General features: G+C 43.0%; 1 protein-coding gene across 7 annotated transcripts in view; it reads left to right on the top strand.

Moving 5' to 3' along the window:
- EMSY (EMSY transcriptional repressor, BRCA2 interacting) overlaps positions 1-17,466 on the top strand; it is a 402,733-nt gene that overhangs the window by 268,753 nt on the left and 116,514 nt on the right. For all 7 annotated transcript variants that reach the window (XM_085623273.1, XM_085623278.1, XM_085623276.1 and 4 more), the window contains one exon: positions 7,780-8,033. In XM_085623273.1, the coding sequence (XP_085479399.1) occupies positions 7,780-8,033 (254 nt within the window). The remainder of the gene's footprint in view (positions 1-7,779; positions 8,034-17,466) is intronic.

The raw sequence follows: 17,466 nt of genomic DNA, 5'->3' as shown, positions 1-17,466 counted from the left end.
CAAGCAATAGCAAACAGCTATGTCCTGGGGCTGTGCACCCTGGGACATAGCAGGAGCCGACCCTGGAGGGGAGCGGTCTCCAGTGCAGTGTATGGCTCCAGGAGGAGTCCTTGTGGCCCCTCCATCACAGTTTATTTTGCCCCCAAGACGTTGGTGATCCCAAACGCATATACAGCCTCAAGAGCCAGCGCACCCCTCCTTTTTTAAATATATATATTTTTTTTTAAATAAAACCCCAGGAATGTGGTGGTCCCTGAGGGCCTGTGCACTTCTCCTTTATTTAAACACTGCCCCCAGGACCTTCCCCACCTGGGGGCTTTTTCCAAAGCAAGCACAGGAGCACCAGAACTATGGGGTCCCTTTTTCTGTGACTTGGCTGAAGCAGAGTCCCAAAATGACTGCCGCCATCATATCTCAGCTCGAGATCAGGAGGGTTTGCGGAATCAGTAGGTAGTCAACATAAACCTTTAGTAGGGTGCCAGCCAGATAAATTAAAAAGAACACCTTCATTTACTAGAATTGCGCAGTAAAGTAAATGCAAAATGTATCCATACAGACTATAGATAGGCTTTCAAAGCTAATCTTTGAAACGTAATTGTCTGCTGAAACGTTTTGTGTACACTTTTATAATGATTTCACTGTAAGAACTAGCATTTCAGGTAACTTTTGTTTTCTGAATCTTCTATTTGACCACCGTATTGTATTAATGAACATTTATTTTATCAATTGAAGCAAAAAATAATTTTAGAAAGTATATTTAAACAAGCATTGGCCATGTCTATGGGCGAGCTATTATTGTCTTAGGCAAGAGGGTGGGTAGCGGAGTGGGGTGTGAGGGGTGGGTATTTGTGGTTGAAGGGGTGGGTGTGCAAATGTGACCAGATAACGAGATGTATAGCCCTGTTTACAGCGGAGCTGGGTAAGCGTCTCAAATTCTCTAGACCAGATTATAGAATAAATATAAGTACACACAACGGGTCAGGGGTCAAACTGACATTGCTGCAGCGCGCCACACACACAGGTAGCACAGGGCAACTTAAAAGTCACAGTGAGGCAAAGTGTCAACCATTGCAAGTAAGAGTAACACATGTTATTGAATTTCAAAACGACAGCAGGGATCTACGGTCACACAATTAGGATTTCCCAATTAGTCTGTGTGTTCCTGTCTTGTGCTTGGGGCACCAGCGGAGCAGAGGCACACGGTCGCTACCGAAGCAGTGCTTAAAAACATTTAAAAAATAAAAAATAACAGCATATTTATATAGCACTGTTGTTTGGGCTCTTCCAGTTGCACCTGCATCTATCAGAGACCATGCTAATATCCAGAGCTAACCTATCGGAATAAATTACAAACTTGTTAATGGTAAAACGTTATTTTCAGCATGTAAAGAACGGGTCTGTCAAGCACTAAAAAAGAAAATAGGCAGAATGGATCAAACCATCGTTGGTCTGTTCGGGGTCACACTGCAGTTACAGCGAACTCGCGGAAGCCTCAAAACTGTGATTACGTTTTTCCCGGTACAGCGGAATTAAGTTCCAGAAGAACAGGGCAATTGCATCAAAGACCCCCATTCATACTCTGCTATGTAGCTTTAACCACTGCGTTAAAAAAAAAAAGCAGCCAGGTACACCTAAGCCTCGATCAAAAAGCACTTTTGCAAAGCCAATAGGTCTTGCATTTGGGATCTTGTAAGTATTGAGCCTGGTAAGTGCCGACATCTTAGGTATTTGTTAAGGATGTGTAGTGTGCCGGTGTGCTTTTAAGCGCATGCAGAGGGTGAATAGTGTCTGCCTCCTCCTTATAATGTGCTGAAAGCTGATGTAGCTGTCTGTTCCAAATACAAAGCCAGCTGTGCTTGCATCACACCCCAGCAGCCCCCCCCCACCATTAAGCCGAGAGCACCAGCAGCACCGCAGTCTAGCCTTCTACCCCTGATTTAGTTTTTGCTTTCGCTGCTCTTACGTAAAGTGGTATCCGCCTCAGAGTGCGACTGATGCAAAAAACTATAAAAATGGTGCTGCGCCAACTTTAGGTATCTTAAGAACAAAGGACTCATTTATCGAAAGGGCGAAACACCAGCTGCATTTGCTTACTATAAACTAATCTTGTATTTTGGGACCCAGCACCAATTGAGAAACTTAATGTGGCACGCATCTAAATTGAACAGAGGTCACGAAGGTGAAAAAGAGGCCAAAGCACCTCCCAGCGGGGACAGCAGGCCCAATCCGCAAAATAAACACGTCTATCCGCCTTACTTATTTAGTAAATCAAAGAAAGTGTCGTTACACAAATGAATAGATCAGCAAGCAAGAATTATGCAGGGGAAAAACATATTCCGTTATATATAAAACAAGATGGCACGCAAACATAAAAACAACTCCCAGAAGTAACATACTAGTAAAATGCAGTGCTGTGTTTCAGTGATGGACGTTCACATTTATTCTTCATGTGCTCATTTCTTTACCACAATTTTAGTCTATAATAAATATCATCAGAGTAAGACTTAAAATTAAACAACATCAAAAGTGCTGAAAAAAAGAATCTATCTGATGTGCTCGGTAATGTTCGTAAGCCAATGAGGGAAGCAGAAACAAGGTAGGGTGGCAGAGACAGTAGAAGTCAGTGAAGGCAGAGGTCAATGAAAGGGCTGACAGTGACAGACAAAAGTCGATAACTTTGTCAGACTAAATGACCGACTGTGAAGCTCTAGTGAGCTGCAGGTGGCAAGTAAAAGGGCAGATTTACAGATTTATGGAAAGATTAGTGGGGCATGAGCAGACGAAAACGGCATGTGTTTGAAGTTTCTTTCCCTGTCTTGAGTGCATGAGTATTTATTTATTTTTTTGGGTCCTGATTGAGAGAACTTGTGTGATAAATATTCACCTTTTTTTGCTGTGATGCTTTTGCATCCAATAAAAAGTGACTCAGTTGAACATTTAAAAAAAAAAAAAAAAAAAAAGTAATGTGTTAGCTCCAGCGAATATAGATACCTACATGTTCCATTGGGCTTCAAGCCCCCCCCCCCCTCTTCGTGTGTATCAGCCCTGGCTGAGACAGCTTCGACCGTCTAATTGCAGCCGCACCCGAGTAATTCTCAGGTCTTTAAAAGACCATTTACTTGTTAATGAGGCTTTTGTTGTGTTTTCACCCCTTCATAGAGCCACTCTGCCTATGGCTGGAAGAAGTAGCCCCCCCGAAATCTTTTTCAGCCCCCTCGCCCCCCCAAAAAAAATTGCCTCTAGTTGCCCACCTGACATGTTAGATACCCAGGCAAGCAGGCAGAAAGGTAAAAACCTTGGTTAATGTGAAGAAAGGGGTCCTTTATGGTTTTGACGAGAGGGAAGAAAGGGAACTCGCAGTCTGCCGCAGTGCAAGCATTACGTTTTCTGTAATGTATATCAAGGTAAACTGTAAGCAAACTCCCACAGGCACGGAACGTCAGCAGAGAACAGAGCCAATGAGAGAGCTGCTTCAGGCTGTGTCATGGAAATAGTAAGAGGATACACAGGTTAGAAACATTGGACTCTCCCACGAAGTATTACGAGCAAACAGAGATCAGAACAATGGAATAGAAGGCACGTTTTGTAATTATACATTGCCGAGCAGTTTTTCAAAAGTGTAATTATTTATGGTTTATTTGAGAGAGGAAGTGTGTATTTCGCTGGTGATTTTAAGACCTTACAAAATACACACGAGGCATTCTCGCACAGGGTGTGGCCTCCCAAAGCAAACAGATAGACAACGAGAAGGAACCCTGAGTCTGTATGCCCAGACGGGAGGCGGGGCCATGTGCGCTGTGCTAGAAGGAAGCGTGCCTGTGATGGCCAACAAAAACAGTCACTAAGTGAAATGGCCTCAGCTGAAACAAGCATGCACAGGAGGGACAATTGAGAGCAATGGGCCTATAGAAAGCCGGCATTTTGGAATGGCACAAGAAAGAACCAATGGCAATCGGAGGGTTGTCAAAAGCGCACAGAAGAGATACAACAGGTCTTGCAGACAGCGCAAGCACTGTCGAGGCTCGACCTGAAAATAAGGTCTCTTGCCAACATGATTGTTGCACTCATAACTTCCAATGTGATTTTAAAGACATAGGTGTAATTGTGTCAGTACCCAGCACTACATGTGTATACAAATAAAGTGACAATACAGTAAAATATTGAGATTTGTTTAAAGTTTTTTTTTGGTCGTCAAAATAGAATTGTTGACAGGAAATACAAACCATGTACCTTTCTTGGTGAGACAGCCGCAATAATTGGCGGATGTTTGTTCCTTGGAGCACTAAATGCATGTAACTACCTTTTGAACCTTTCATACTTGTAAGATCTGCTTGCTCGTAGTGAATATATAAACCTATGTCTATCATTATACAACAAAGAATTATAGAAGTCTAATTTTGAGTTTCAACATAAATGGTCTAGCTCACATTGTTTCACAAACCTAATTACCCAATATTGAAGTGAAAAGAAGACATTCTGTGAATGACACTGTAGAAAGGAATTGCTTGTATGCATCTGCAGTACAAAAGAATCGGCAAAAAAAAAATGATACTATTGTTTTATAGAATATGGAATGTCTGAATATGGATAACAAATCTGCCCTAGGACGAACATTTATGTATATTTGTGACTGTTTCCCGAGAGGCCTCAGATTCAAGATCCTAGAGAAAAATTATAAAAATAAATCATTTACTAGTATGTTACTAATGGGAAGCAAGAGAAGTGATGTCAGGAGAATTCCACTTATGAGAAAACAACACATAACATCATCTGGAAAAATAGTCAAAGAGGAAAGAACCATGAAGAACTTCCTGCGGAAGCTAAGCTGTTTACCAATTAGTGGGCAAGAATGCTGATCAGGAACTCGGTACTCCTTGAATAGCTCGACTTTTGGCAACTTGTGGAAAGGGAAAACATTTTTAGTCGGGAACCAAGAAGATGTTTAAAACATGGTACATAGGGAATCTCGCATTGTGTTCCTAATGCAAAATAAGCATACTTTAACTAAATAATAGTTCTGCCCCAACTTAATTCTCGTTGGGTTTTGATTCAAATGTTTATAGTTCTTTAATCATGTAAAGCACCCAGACAGAGGTCGGGGATATACAGGAAAGCTAGTTGCAGCTCAAGGACCTAATTAGTTCAAACAGACAGTTACCAAGTGATGAGTGAGAAATTCAGAGTACATCGCTCAGAACATGTGTCCTCATGTAACGCAACTGGTGCTCATGTAAAGCGCTCTGATACCTGATTTCAGGTCAAGTTAGCGCTATATAAAACTTCGACAAAAAAACACAGAAAACAGTCTACAATTCAGTGAATACAGGTTGTAGAAGAAATATGTTTTTTTTCTTTAGAGCAAATGTTTGGCTGCATGAAATGTGCAACAACACTAGACCGCTCCATGCCGATGCTTAACAGAACCCGTTGTCTGCACATGTTCTTAATGCAGTGCCTTCAGTCTCTGCTAATTAGAAACTCCAGTCTTAGACCGTGTGCATTTATCTCAAATATGTTACAAATGTGCTTCAACATTTGGTCAGTACTTAAGCACACCTGTTACTAAAGACAATAACGATGCTGCACACGGCATTAGGGAAGTTGTTGTTTCAATTATCAAAGAAACTGCCTTTCTCTAGCTATGCTAATTATTCTGGATCTAGCATCACTGGGAACTGCTGAGGCCAATGCCAGGCCCAGTACCCAACAGACGTGAACATAGTCCACCAAGTCTGCTTCAGCCTCCTTAGGCCTCATGTTTGAGAGTATAGTTTGAGTTCTGTTACACATTTAACAGCCTCCTGCATTTACTCAGACAATGCAAATGGTGACAATAGACAAAATGATTTAGAAGTTTCTCTTTTATAAATGTCTTATCACACACTGCTAGCCACTCAGCCTAGTCCTTATGGTTGATACTCTTAGTTGTTCTTAGTTCTTAATGGTTGGCTCAGTTTTTAAAAGGCCTTTTGCCCTAGACCACACTTCAGATCCACTAGTTCCATTTTCATGCCACAGAAGTCCATAACCCTTCCATTTGTGGACCCAGCTAGGTCAAAGAGAGATGCTGAGATTATGGACACACGCTGAGAGAAAACTTGATCTCCTGCGGGATTTTTGTATTCCTCTTTGGAAAGTGTTTTGAACAGTTTAGGGCATAGGGTTTCACTGTACCAGCTCTTTCTAATAGGCAGAAACAAACACTTAGATACAGATCTAGGAACAATTGTATCCGTTACAAGAGAAACCGGAAAACCTATTTGTGGTGAAGAAAACAGGTCATCTTGTGTTTCTCCCCCCCCTGTGTGTTAACAGCAACTTTATTCAATATGAAGGTTTCCACTGTCGCTTACACTGCCCCTGCTGACAGGCTGCATGTATGGATACCTTTGTGAAAAAGATTTACATTGACTCAGCCCTTGTACTCTGGCAACACTCTTTGCATTCCATATTGGCTAAATGTTACTAACTAATGTGGGATACGCAGACACTATTGATCTAGGTGAAAGCAGGGTAGAAGAGGAAGTATATTGAACGGCTTGTGGATAAAAGAGATTAACTGTAGTCCGGCTACACCCAGTGATTAAAAACTGTAGCACATATTGCCCAAAATTTGATTGTAGTCTGGTGTCTGTCTTGTCTCAGGTATTTTATGTATTAATCTCAGAATAGTATTTAATCTTTCTTTTGATGATATGGTAGTTGCAGCACCCAATGTTAGCTCTGACATGTCAGAGCATCGGAATACTTCAGGGACAGTCTCCCAAGTACTTTTTTCATCCTTAATCCAGACCTAAACTACGCCCTTCACTTAGTCACTCTAGCTTGATTAGACCAGGTCCCATAATTATGTTTGACCATAACAGCATTACGGTCAGGGAGGATGAAACCAATGTGGAGTTTGAGCTCCCGCTCCTACCCGATATTAAGAACTCCCTAACAAAAAGAGAAGGTGATGTCTGGAAGAGGTCAAAGGATGAGAAGTAATACAGGAAACTTAAGAAGTCCTCATGTCTCCTCCGTATGGACCGCTGTGGGTAAAAGCAGCAAAGGCATCCCCTTTTCCTACGATTGTTCCCTTATACACCATGCTACAATGTTGTCATTGCTAGATACTTTTGAGCTGGCTTGTACAGCTATGAGGTTATACTCTGCTGAGCAGCAGAAGTTGCTCTACAGAGTTGTCTTTCCTTAAATGGCAATAAAGCAGTTCAGCAATTGAATGAGGTCTGAGCAGCTGCAGTATTGGAGCATGAATTCTGCTGTGATACTGCGGTTGAGCTGACCACACGCCCGGTACGAAAAATCTTTTAGGATTAAGGGAAGAGAGAAGGGATCTTTCATGCAACATGGTTACATGTAACCAGACATGATTACTTGGAATCCTGGGTGAAAGCGATGACCAACAGACCCTTGAGTATAGGCTTATATGTGTTAGAATTCCTTGGCATTCTATGTATGTATGGTTGAGCATTGTTACACTGTTAACAAATCATATGGAAAATTTATTAGATTACCCAATATAAACATTTGTATGGATTCAGTAATTTGAATTTTTCATTCATGTGAAACTCCAGTTTTTTACTAGAATTTTAATTTGTACATTGAGATGATCGTACATGTTTGTTTTTTTAATGTAGAAATTTCTCAGATAGAAGTGGGTGTTTTTTGTGTGCGAATTAGGTCTACTTCTTTAATGAAACTTTGTATGAAAATACTAGTACAAAAAATCAACATGCTCATGTTTAAATCTTTATTTTGCTTATATTATCACACTAGGCAAAACAGCAAGGCAAATCGCTTCAACAACTACAGTCAGTTCTGGAGAAGTGCCATTGACCTCCTTGCTATCAGTTAGCCAATCACCACAACCCCACCAGCATCATCACCACCATATCCCGCTGCAGACATCTCAGGCCCAGCGGACCCTTATGCAGCATGTCTCACAGTCTCAAACTGCAGCACAGACCTCTGTGGTTGTGAAGTCCATCCCAGCGTCTTCTGCCAGCACAATCACCCATATCATGCAGCAGGTAGGAGTTTATTTTCTTTCATGTACATGTCCCATTTTTAGGTCTCGCCTGACCCAGCGCATGCGTTGGTCTGGCGAGACTTATTGAGAGGGCTCCAAAAAGTGCTACCAGGCCAGCCTAGAGCTACAGTGCATGTGCGCGGGCGCGCGCACCGCGCTTTTCCGCGATTACTTTCACTTTCGCGGCCGCTTGGCATAGCCAATAGGTCTCGCTTTTGGGACCTTATAAGTATTTAGTTATGCAACTGTTGCATGGCTAAACACTTATAAGGTCCCAAAGGCGAGACCTTTTGGCCATGCCAATGCTTGTTTAATGCATGCAGTGATTGAAATTTAGTTTGGACAGCTATTATCTGCATTGCATACAGCTATAACTTTTTTTTTTCTGCTTCACATGAGTATACTTTGTTATGTTGTTGGATAATGAACCTGAAACAAAGCCTTCAGTTAGTATTATAACTTTAAAGCTCTAATCCTCCAAATCCACTCGCCCTGTCTTGACTCCATTTCTTGCGCCTGTAATCTGTGCCACAGGCTCCGCCTGTTTGTTGGTGCCTTCCACCTGGACCTCGATTGTGATCTTGATGAAGACATGAGGGTGCAGATAGGTTTGAAATAACCAACTCCAGTTCCACCGCTTGCCGTGCACACTGAAGTTGGGCACCCCTTTGTTTTCAAGCATGAGAAAATCGGATGGATACTTTTAACAAAAGATGCCAGATTCCATGGCTTAATTACATGATCTTATCCTATAGAGAGATATTCGATATGAATGTTTTGGAGGACCCTGCCAGGGCTGTAGATTCCTCAAAAAAGGAGCTAAAACTTATTTACTTGGGGATCAAATCCAAAGTGTGTAGAGATATAACTTGCACGTTGGCTACTCACCAATTTTATTATTCCCTTAACCAGGCAAGTTTAGGTTTCGCCAAGTACCTAAAAGTGGTCACCAAACAATCTCATCAGTTTGTCCTCTCCAGACTACGTCTAGGTATTGCCCACATTTTAGTGGCCTTTCCGTTGATTAATAATTATACGGTAATGCCCTGTCCTTGTGATGGGACATCGAAGCAGAGCACTGAGCACTTTCTGCTTCTTTGCCCCCTGTATTTATATCTCCGAATTGTCTATCTTAAACCCCTTTTTAAAAAATATTCAGTGTCTAATGTCAGGTCTGCGATGAGCCTTCTTTTTGCACTTGACGAACCCGATGTATGCTTTTTTACAGCGACCTTTATTTTGCAATCTGTGTCCGTCAGGAAAAGTATGATTTACTGAAATTATATGTGAAATGATACTTGCAGATGTTGTCCATTTGGCTCACCCCCCCTTTTTTGCCCCATTTTCTTATTGTTAACTGAATGTATTGTTATTTTATCATTTTATGTATTGTATTGTATTATTGATGCCATGTGCTTTTATGACTGTTTTTAAACAATCAAATAAAGTTTTAAGAAGGAAGAAGAAGATGCCAGACTTTTAGAATCTCTCCAAGTGTCAGACTGAATCAGGGAAATTTCTCAGCAAGGCTCTCATGAACTGATAGGTGGTGCATGTGACTGCAATGACTCTGTAATGCCCGAAAGGGATGGGACAGAGCTGTATAAAGGCAGCACCCCTGAGAGCTGATGATGGTTTCTAACTTAGTGAGTTTTCCAATGACATCCAAAAAAGTACAATACGAGGAAGTGCACCAAGGGGCAAGGCTTCCCTTGATAATGGCAGGATGAAAGCAATGCAGTTACTGTAGGAAGCAAATGTTAATCGGGTACCTACACGACTTGTGCCTGGTGTTTGAGCTCCAGTCTCACCTCTTAGGTTGCAGAATGAATGCTTCCTCATCCACCTGAAGTCGATCTGGGTACGGGAGATAAAACGTTGTCGCCTAGCATAAGAAGAGGTTACGGTTGAAAAGTAGATCCAGCACGAAGTCACAAAAGACTTTTGTGATCCCATTAAGGAAGCCTCTCCCTCATGAAGTGGCATTCCAGCTCGAATTCTTCCAGACACAACATAAATACAAAGAGGCCAGACAGGACCTGACCTTATCCTGCCACATGAAACCAGGCAGAACAGTGTGAGGGCAATATCTGATCTGGTCCTGCAGTTGGTCCTGGCGTGCCCCAAATTTGCTAAAGACTTTGTCAGTTTACAAAAACAAGACAGAAAGCCAGATCGACTGTAACCAACCCACAACCCACTGAGGTGTACTTGAATAAGATGCGCTTCAGGTAATACATTTTATAAAATATATCCCATGGATAATTAGTGCAGCCCAAATCCTTTTTCATAATGGATGGAAACACTCAAGAACTCTAAGAAACAATGGAATTATTTTACAATCAAAAAACCTATCCTATTGCACACAATACGAGTAGTAGCTATGATAAAAACAAGCAGGATACTAGCTGCAATGTTTTAGAACTTCGAACAGCACAACATATTTGCTGTATAACTTTATATCAATCTCAACCATAATATCTTTTGCTTACTATGCTAAACTCAACATGAAAACAATAGCTTAATTTGGTTTCAAAGAGGAGTCACAACCATATGCCTGTTTTGAACAATGACTTTATTGTTCAATACAATAGCATTTTCTGCTATTTTTGTCTGCATTGAAAGCAGGTAGATAACCTCAGCAAGCAAAGGCTAAGTGCACCTCCCATTAGCTTTCAGAAAAAGTAGGTGATACAATTCTGCTTTGGCGTGTCATGTCTGTCTTCTGGCATGAAGTTCCTCTCTCACCTATGTTCTCACCTTATAAACCCTTCAGTGGCTATTGTTCAGAACAATCGACCTAGAAAGGCCCTTGCTTTACCTGCCCCCGCAGGGTCATTTCACACTGTTTGCCTGCACCCCTCCTATTTTTCAGAATTTTTTTTGTGTTTGTTTTAGGACTTTGTACATTTTACCACTGGTAACTAGTGCTAAAGTGCTCTTGCTCTCTCCCTATAGAAGGTAAAACTGGCATACTCCTGATTGGCACTTTTAACTTACTTGTAAGTTCCTATAATATGGTAGTGCCTGTACCCAGGGCCTGTAAATTAAGTTTTTAGTGGGCAGCAGCACTCCTTGTGCTACCCACCAAGGTATCGCATTAAGCACATGTTTTAGGCATGCCACTGAAGCTTATAGTGCAGTTTTAAAACAGCCATTTCGACCTGGCAAAATCATTTTTTTTCTAGGTCTAAACCTTTTATTTAATTCTTATGTTGCCCCTAAGGTAGCCCCTAGAGCTGATGTCTTCAAACTGTGGGGCGCGCCCCCCTGGGGGTCCGTGGCTGCGTTCCCCAGGGGCGCAAAGGTCTTTATAACTATCTCTAAATGAAGATGGCCTGGAAAAAAGGACAGACTCTGCTTCCTCAGGGAGATCCACTGAAGAAGGTGGAGACATTTGTTTCAAATGGCCATCACTGGCATCAGTGCAGCAGGTGCAGTGACACTGGGGCAATGCTATGAGGGACCACCACACCCAAATTATATCTGCGATACTAGAAAGAAGATGGGTGGGAACCCTATTTCACTGTTTGCAATATGACCCAAGTGACCCTTGCTGTGCAGGGAAGAGGTCCAAACCAACAGCGGGCGAGATGTGCCCCCCCCCCACCACCATTTTTGTACGCAAGGAGAAAGACAGCCTGGCTTTGGGACTTCAGCCTAGGAGTGATGGTCAGTGGAATGGGTAGAGGAGTAGGTATCATTTGTGCAGCAGATGCAGTGTCACGGGGGCCCAGGGGTTGAGGTGCCTTCAAACCCCCAATTAGGACAGTTTTAATATCCTTCCTTGCTTACATTAGGACCCAGTGCACCACTGCTGTGCAAGTGTTACTTTGGCCCTTGGACCAACGTCCCAAGAGAGGGGTACATTGAAGCTAGGGAGACATCTGAGCTTAGGCCTCAGAGAGATGGCAGAGCAGAGAATGGGGCAAGATGGAGCACAATTTATTCAACAAGGTGAAGAGGAGACTGCCCACCTCATCAGGCAGTTGCTCCCATTACTGAAGCAGGTGCAGTGGCACCAGGGCCAAGAGTTTGAGAGGCCCACAATTATGACTGCCATCATTTATAAAAGAGGATTGAAGGCCGATTTTCCTTGTTAGCATTAGGGTTGAGGGCACCCTTGCTACAAAGTGGTGGGCAGCATGTGGAAGACCATTTAATTCTGACAGAGACAGAGAATCTGTTTCAAGATTGGAGTGATGGCCTGGCATGGTGCGATGGGGTAAATGAGGCAGATAACACCATCTGCTTCTTAGGACTGCAGCTTTCATTAGTGTAACAGGTGCAGTTGCATTGGGTCCCAGGGTTGTGAGGGGCTCACAACACCCAAATTCTAGGTAGTAATGTTTTTGCTTGATATATTTACTCCTATATAAGTCTTCAGTTTACTTTGGATTGAGCTACAGAAAAAGTACCCCTGAAATTATACGCCCACTCCCTGCATTCAGCCCTGACCCTTCCACTCTCCCAAGTACTGCCATAGTTTTGGAGGGTGGCCGGACTTTAAAAGATCTTGCTTAGGGAGGGGCTCACAGCTAAAAATGTTGAAGACCTCTGCCCTAGAGGGTCACAAGGCAGGTTGCATGGTATATAAAAGTAGGATATGTGGGTCTAAGTTTTACATGTCCTGGGAGTGAAACCTCTAAAGTTGTTTTTCACAACAGTAACCCTTTCCCTAAAGGCTAACACTGGGTTACCTTATTACATTTAAGAAGTGCTAACTTTGGAGCAGAGAAAGATATGCTGTTTAGACTCAAACAAATTGTAAATTAAACCCCAATTCTGAAAATTCCACCTTCAGAAAGGAAAGTTGGAATTCTCATGTCCTAATCCACGTGGGCCTTCTGCCAGTGCCCTGTGTCTCATGACTGTGAATGGGTCTGCTGTTGGGGTTTGTGTATTTTTCTCAGACAGTGGTACAAAGGGGACTAGATGTGGACCAAATGGGCCATCCTGCCACGATCGCTGGAATGGAGCTGTGCCTTATAGGGTAAAGGCGAAAAGCTAGGTACAAGTTATAGAGTCAATTTAAGTACACCATTTCAGGCTATATATTTACATGTAGCATCTTTAACCCCTTGCGTGCGCACGACGTCTCCCGGCCATCGTGCATTACGGTGGGCGTGTGCGCACGACGGCCGGGAGCCGTCGTGTTCGCGAACGCGAGCAATAAACCCGCACGCAAGGGGTTAAAAAAGCAGAATGAGTGCACTATAATAGACATATACACATGACAAGAAATGTATATATATATTTTTTAAGATATTTTTATTCAAAGTTCCTCAATGGTGAAAAGGATATTTTGGGTATATCAAATATGTGCCTTGCCACACTTACACTTCAAAGGGCTTGCCTCTAGCACACACAAAGGAACTGTCACCAGCCTTTTGTCACCATAGAAATTTCAGAGCCTTGTCAAGGAAAGGGAAGAACTTTCCAGAACCAGATGTAGTGGTAGGACAAGATGTCCTCCCAAACATACAGGCTAGCATCCAGTAGAAAGTTCGGACCCTCAGAACCACTCTTCAGTACACTCCTGGACCTGTGGAAGATTCAAAAGGACCTCCTGCTGTCCTGTTGCCAGAAGCACTGCCCTACTGCAAAAAAGACTGCTTTGCTTCCCTGCTGTTTGAAGAAGGAGGACTGTACGCGAATCCAGGGCCGCCAGATTGACTCCAGGGGATAGTTGACTGTCCTCCTGGGTGAGCTACAGGGACATAACAAGCTCCTGAGGTCTTGCACCCTGCTGCTGGTCTCTCGGCTAGCCTCTGCTGGAGTGATTTCCCCCCCCCCCCCCGCCCCAGTGGTGCTCACCATTGGAAGTGGTTTTGGTAGTACTGCTGCTGCCTAAACCCTAAAAGCTGGGACTTGGAACATTTTTTTAAACTACCCATAGAACTTACAAGACCAGAAGCCTAAGGTTCTTCACCTGTTGTCCTGACTCCGGGGTAGCTTCCACTATGTTCTTCTCCACAGCGGCAAATCCTGTTTAGCTGGACCTCCCAGCGAGGGTATTCAGCCTCGTGGAGCCCTCTTTGGCTACTGCCTGCAGCCTCATCCTACTGGAGAATTCCAAAATATTTTAAGTCCGAAGGTAAATTTCTTCACTGCGACCTCGTCCAGTGGTTCCCCGATGACAATGCCTCCTCCTTGGACGCAGTCTGCTGCCTTGCTGTGCTGAAGATTCTACTTCCTCCAGGGAACGTAAGCTGAGACTGGGCCCAATCCACCCCTTGTATCCTACACACCCTCCATCGCAGTCGGCCTTAACTTTTGACTTTGACCTGGTCTCACACGACCAGATACCCGAGGTTGGCGCTTTATTTTGTTAGGTGCTAGATTTAACAAAACCCTTTAAAGATTCATGACTCTAGTTCTACTGATTGGTTTTAATTAATTTTGTGTCATTTTATTCATAAATTGACTCTATTTTTCTAAATTGGTTTTGTTTTTTTCTTGTCTTGTGTGTTCACTTAATTACTGTTTGTGTGCTGCATAAATACTTTACACATTGCCTCTAAGTTAAGCCTGGCTGCTATTGTGCCAGGCTACCAGAAGGTTAAGCACAGATTAATTTAGTGACTTTTGTGATTGATTCCTAATAGGGGTTTCCATTCCCTTCAACCAATTATACAATTTCTTAATGCCCTAATGCCCTTTTAGTTTTTTTTCATTCTGTGAAACCAGGCCCTTTATTGAATTATAATAAACTAGAATTTAAATTATCTGCTGCCATGAAACCTTTTCAAATTGGAACAATTATTTAAAAAGGAAAATTCAATTTGGATTAAATTCTATTAATATATACAAACAGACTTGATTATCAAGTTACAGTGAATAGTGATATTGCTCAACAAGCATTTTATATTTGACCCTTCTATCAAAATAATCAACATGTATAATTTAAAAAGAGGGATACCTAGAAGAGGAAAAACATGATAATTATGACAGAAGAAATGGACTCGTTTGCAGTAGTTGTGTCAAGGGCAGCTAAAGTGCTTCATTTACAGTTTCCCTCTGATGAAAACAAAGCAAACTTGCTAACTGAGATTCTTAAGTCAGGTCCGACTTTTGAGTCATTATTGCCATTCCCCAAGGCTCTCACAGACCCCCTTCTGGCTAGGCTACTTGGTCTCTGCTGTGCTGGAGCCCTTCAATCAGTTGACCTTTTATCAGACAACATAAGAGGGTCCCCAGTGGTCTCGATTTTCTGACAAGACTCCCTATGCCTTGAAGCCTATTGGTACAAGTGTTGACTAGTAAAGTCACTCCTAATGCCTTTCTAGTTTGAGTCAAAACATAATTGTTCTCTTTGGCCAGTATGGCCTAAAACATGTTGAACATGGTGTGCCTTCTAGTTAAGTACTGGCATACTTTGAGACATAACCCTTTAAATGTTGCTGCACTTAACCGAAGACCTCTGGGTATTGATGGCTCAAATGATACATGGACGGGTGAATGTGTAGCATGCTTATTGGAACACCACAGACTGTCAGTGTAGTGCTTAGTACGCACACTTGGATGCGATGAACCTAGTTTACGTGAGATGTCCAAGTGTCCTTTACGGATATGCACTTTTATGTATCTAGATTGTTTGGGGAGAAGACTGATGTGGCGCTGGAACGATTTAAGGACAGTCGAGCCACAGCACAAGACAGGGTCTTTTGTCTTGTCCCGAAGGCTACCTTACAAACAACACCAGCTGTACCAAATCAGTGCAGCAGGCTCAGTCTTTTCAGCGTAGAGGTCGTGGTGGCGGCTGTAGACGTTTGCACCACCAGGGACAGCTCTCCTCTCTCTTATTAATGCTTAAGTGGCTGCCAAGCTGCTTTAACTTGCCCTCAAAGGCTCATGCTTCTCCAGTAGTAAACAGGCATTCCTCATTTCCTACCCAGTTGGTAAACCATTACATCTAATAGATGGGTCTTACAAATTATTCAAAGGGGCTTTTCCCTGCCTAACATTTCATCTCTGTCCCATTTTTCCCCACATGAAAGCAACTATCAGTGGACCTTTGCACAATCTTGCTGTAAGAAGTGGATCTTCTGCTGGCTATGACTGCCTTTAAGTGGGTTCTGGCTTCAGAGAGAAGGATGCGATGTAAGTCCTTGTAACAAGAAAAACAGACGCCTCAGGACTGTATTGGGCCTCCCTCCAGTGAATGCCTTTGTTTGGAAAGAACAGTTTGAGATGCTCAGCCTGTCCCACATTCTTTCTGCTCCTGACCGAGAAGATGGATGGTGTCCCCGGACTTGCATGATGGATATTTTCCTATACACATATTGCAATCCTGTAGGCATTAGCTGTGCTTCACAGTTTGGTCAGAAAACTTCCAAATTGCCGTGCTCCCCTTCTGTCTTACCCTTGGCTCCTTGTGTGTTCATGAAAGTGATGATAATGGCCGATGCCCACCTTTGAAGGTCTTCAATTCATGTGTTTCTGTAACCTCGATAAATGACTGCTCAAGGCAGGCTTGCTGCAGTCAGTCATAGACCACCTCTGAACAACTGTCAAACTCCTGACATCTTTCTGATTTTCCATCGACGAGCTGAAGTCACACCTGTGCCCCATGCGGAAAATTTTGTTCATTGGAGCGGTCTTAGACACTGTGGCACTCGAGGCCTTAAAACCGCTGCAAAGCATCAGGGACATTCAGGATATGATACTGCAATTTCAGACTTAATCTTTCGTCCTGTGCTCCTGGGCAAGAGCAAGAGGGCTGTGCTTCAACTCCACCCTGCCCTGAAGTGATGCCAGAGCCACATATTAGTGCCACCCTTACCCCATGACTTCAGTTTCTCCCTTTCTTCACTTTCATACACAGATTCGGAGCTAGTTCCTTTTCTAAAAACAATTCTAGCATGTAAGGGAAATGTCATCTCCTAAAACCACAGGCTTTAAACCTTGTGGAGTCTGTCACTAGCAAAGGTCTGACTGATCCCCATGAAGTGTGTTGTGGTGTGTAGGTTTTGGCCAATACTTAGTCTTGCAGGGAGTGTGCCCTGATGAATCCAAAGGTGATCTGGAACCGCAAAGCCAAGCTGTATGTTGCTGAACGCCATCTGAAATCAAGTAAAGATTACTCCCACAGGAGGTCAAGGCTGGGTCCATTACAGATCCTCCTTGCACTCTAAGTCTTGGGGTCTGTCAAAATCGAAGAAGAAACACAAGAAGTCCAAGTATGCCTTTATCCCAACCTCATCCACTCACCTTTTGAGCAGTCGTGAGGACGTCTATGTACCACAGTCTCGCTCCCAGTCTCCTGCTGACAAGCTAATTCTGCAGATGATTTAGATGCACCTCAACTTTGTGTCTGTTGGTGATGCTGCAATAAATTTAGACATTTAAGAATGCCATGCTTCGCATCTTTAGAATCTTACAGGTTCCCTCTGGCGGGGCTTTGGGCCTCGGGGATCAACAGTGACCTTCTG

The sequence above is a fragment of the Triturus cristatus genome, chromosome 8 (genome assembly GCF_964204655.1).
Source record: "Triturus cristatus chromosome 8, aTriCri1.1, whole genome shotgun sequence".
NCBI lineage: Eukaryota > Metazoa > Chordata > Amphibia > Caudata > Salamandridae > Triturus > Triturus cristatus.
Note: the sequence above shows the minus strand (reverse complement) of the source record. Positions and strands in the feature narration are given on the sequence as shown.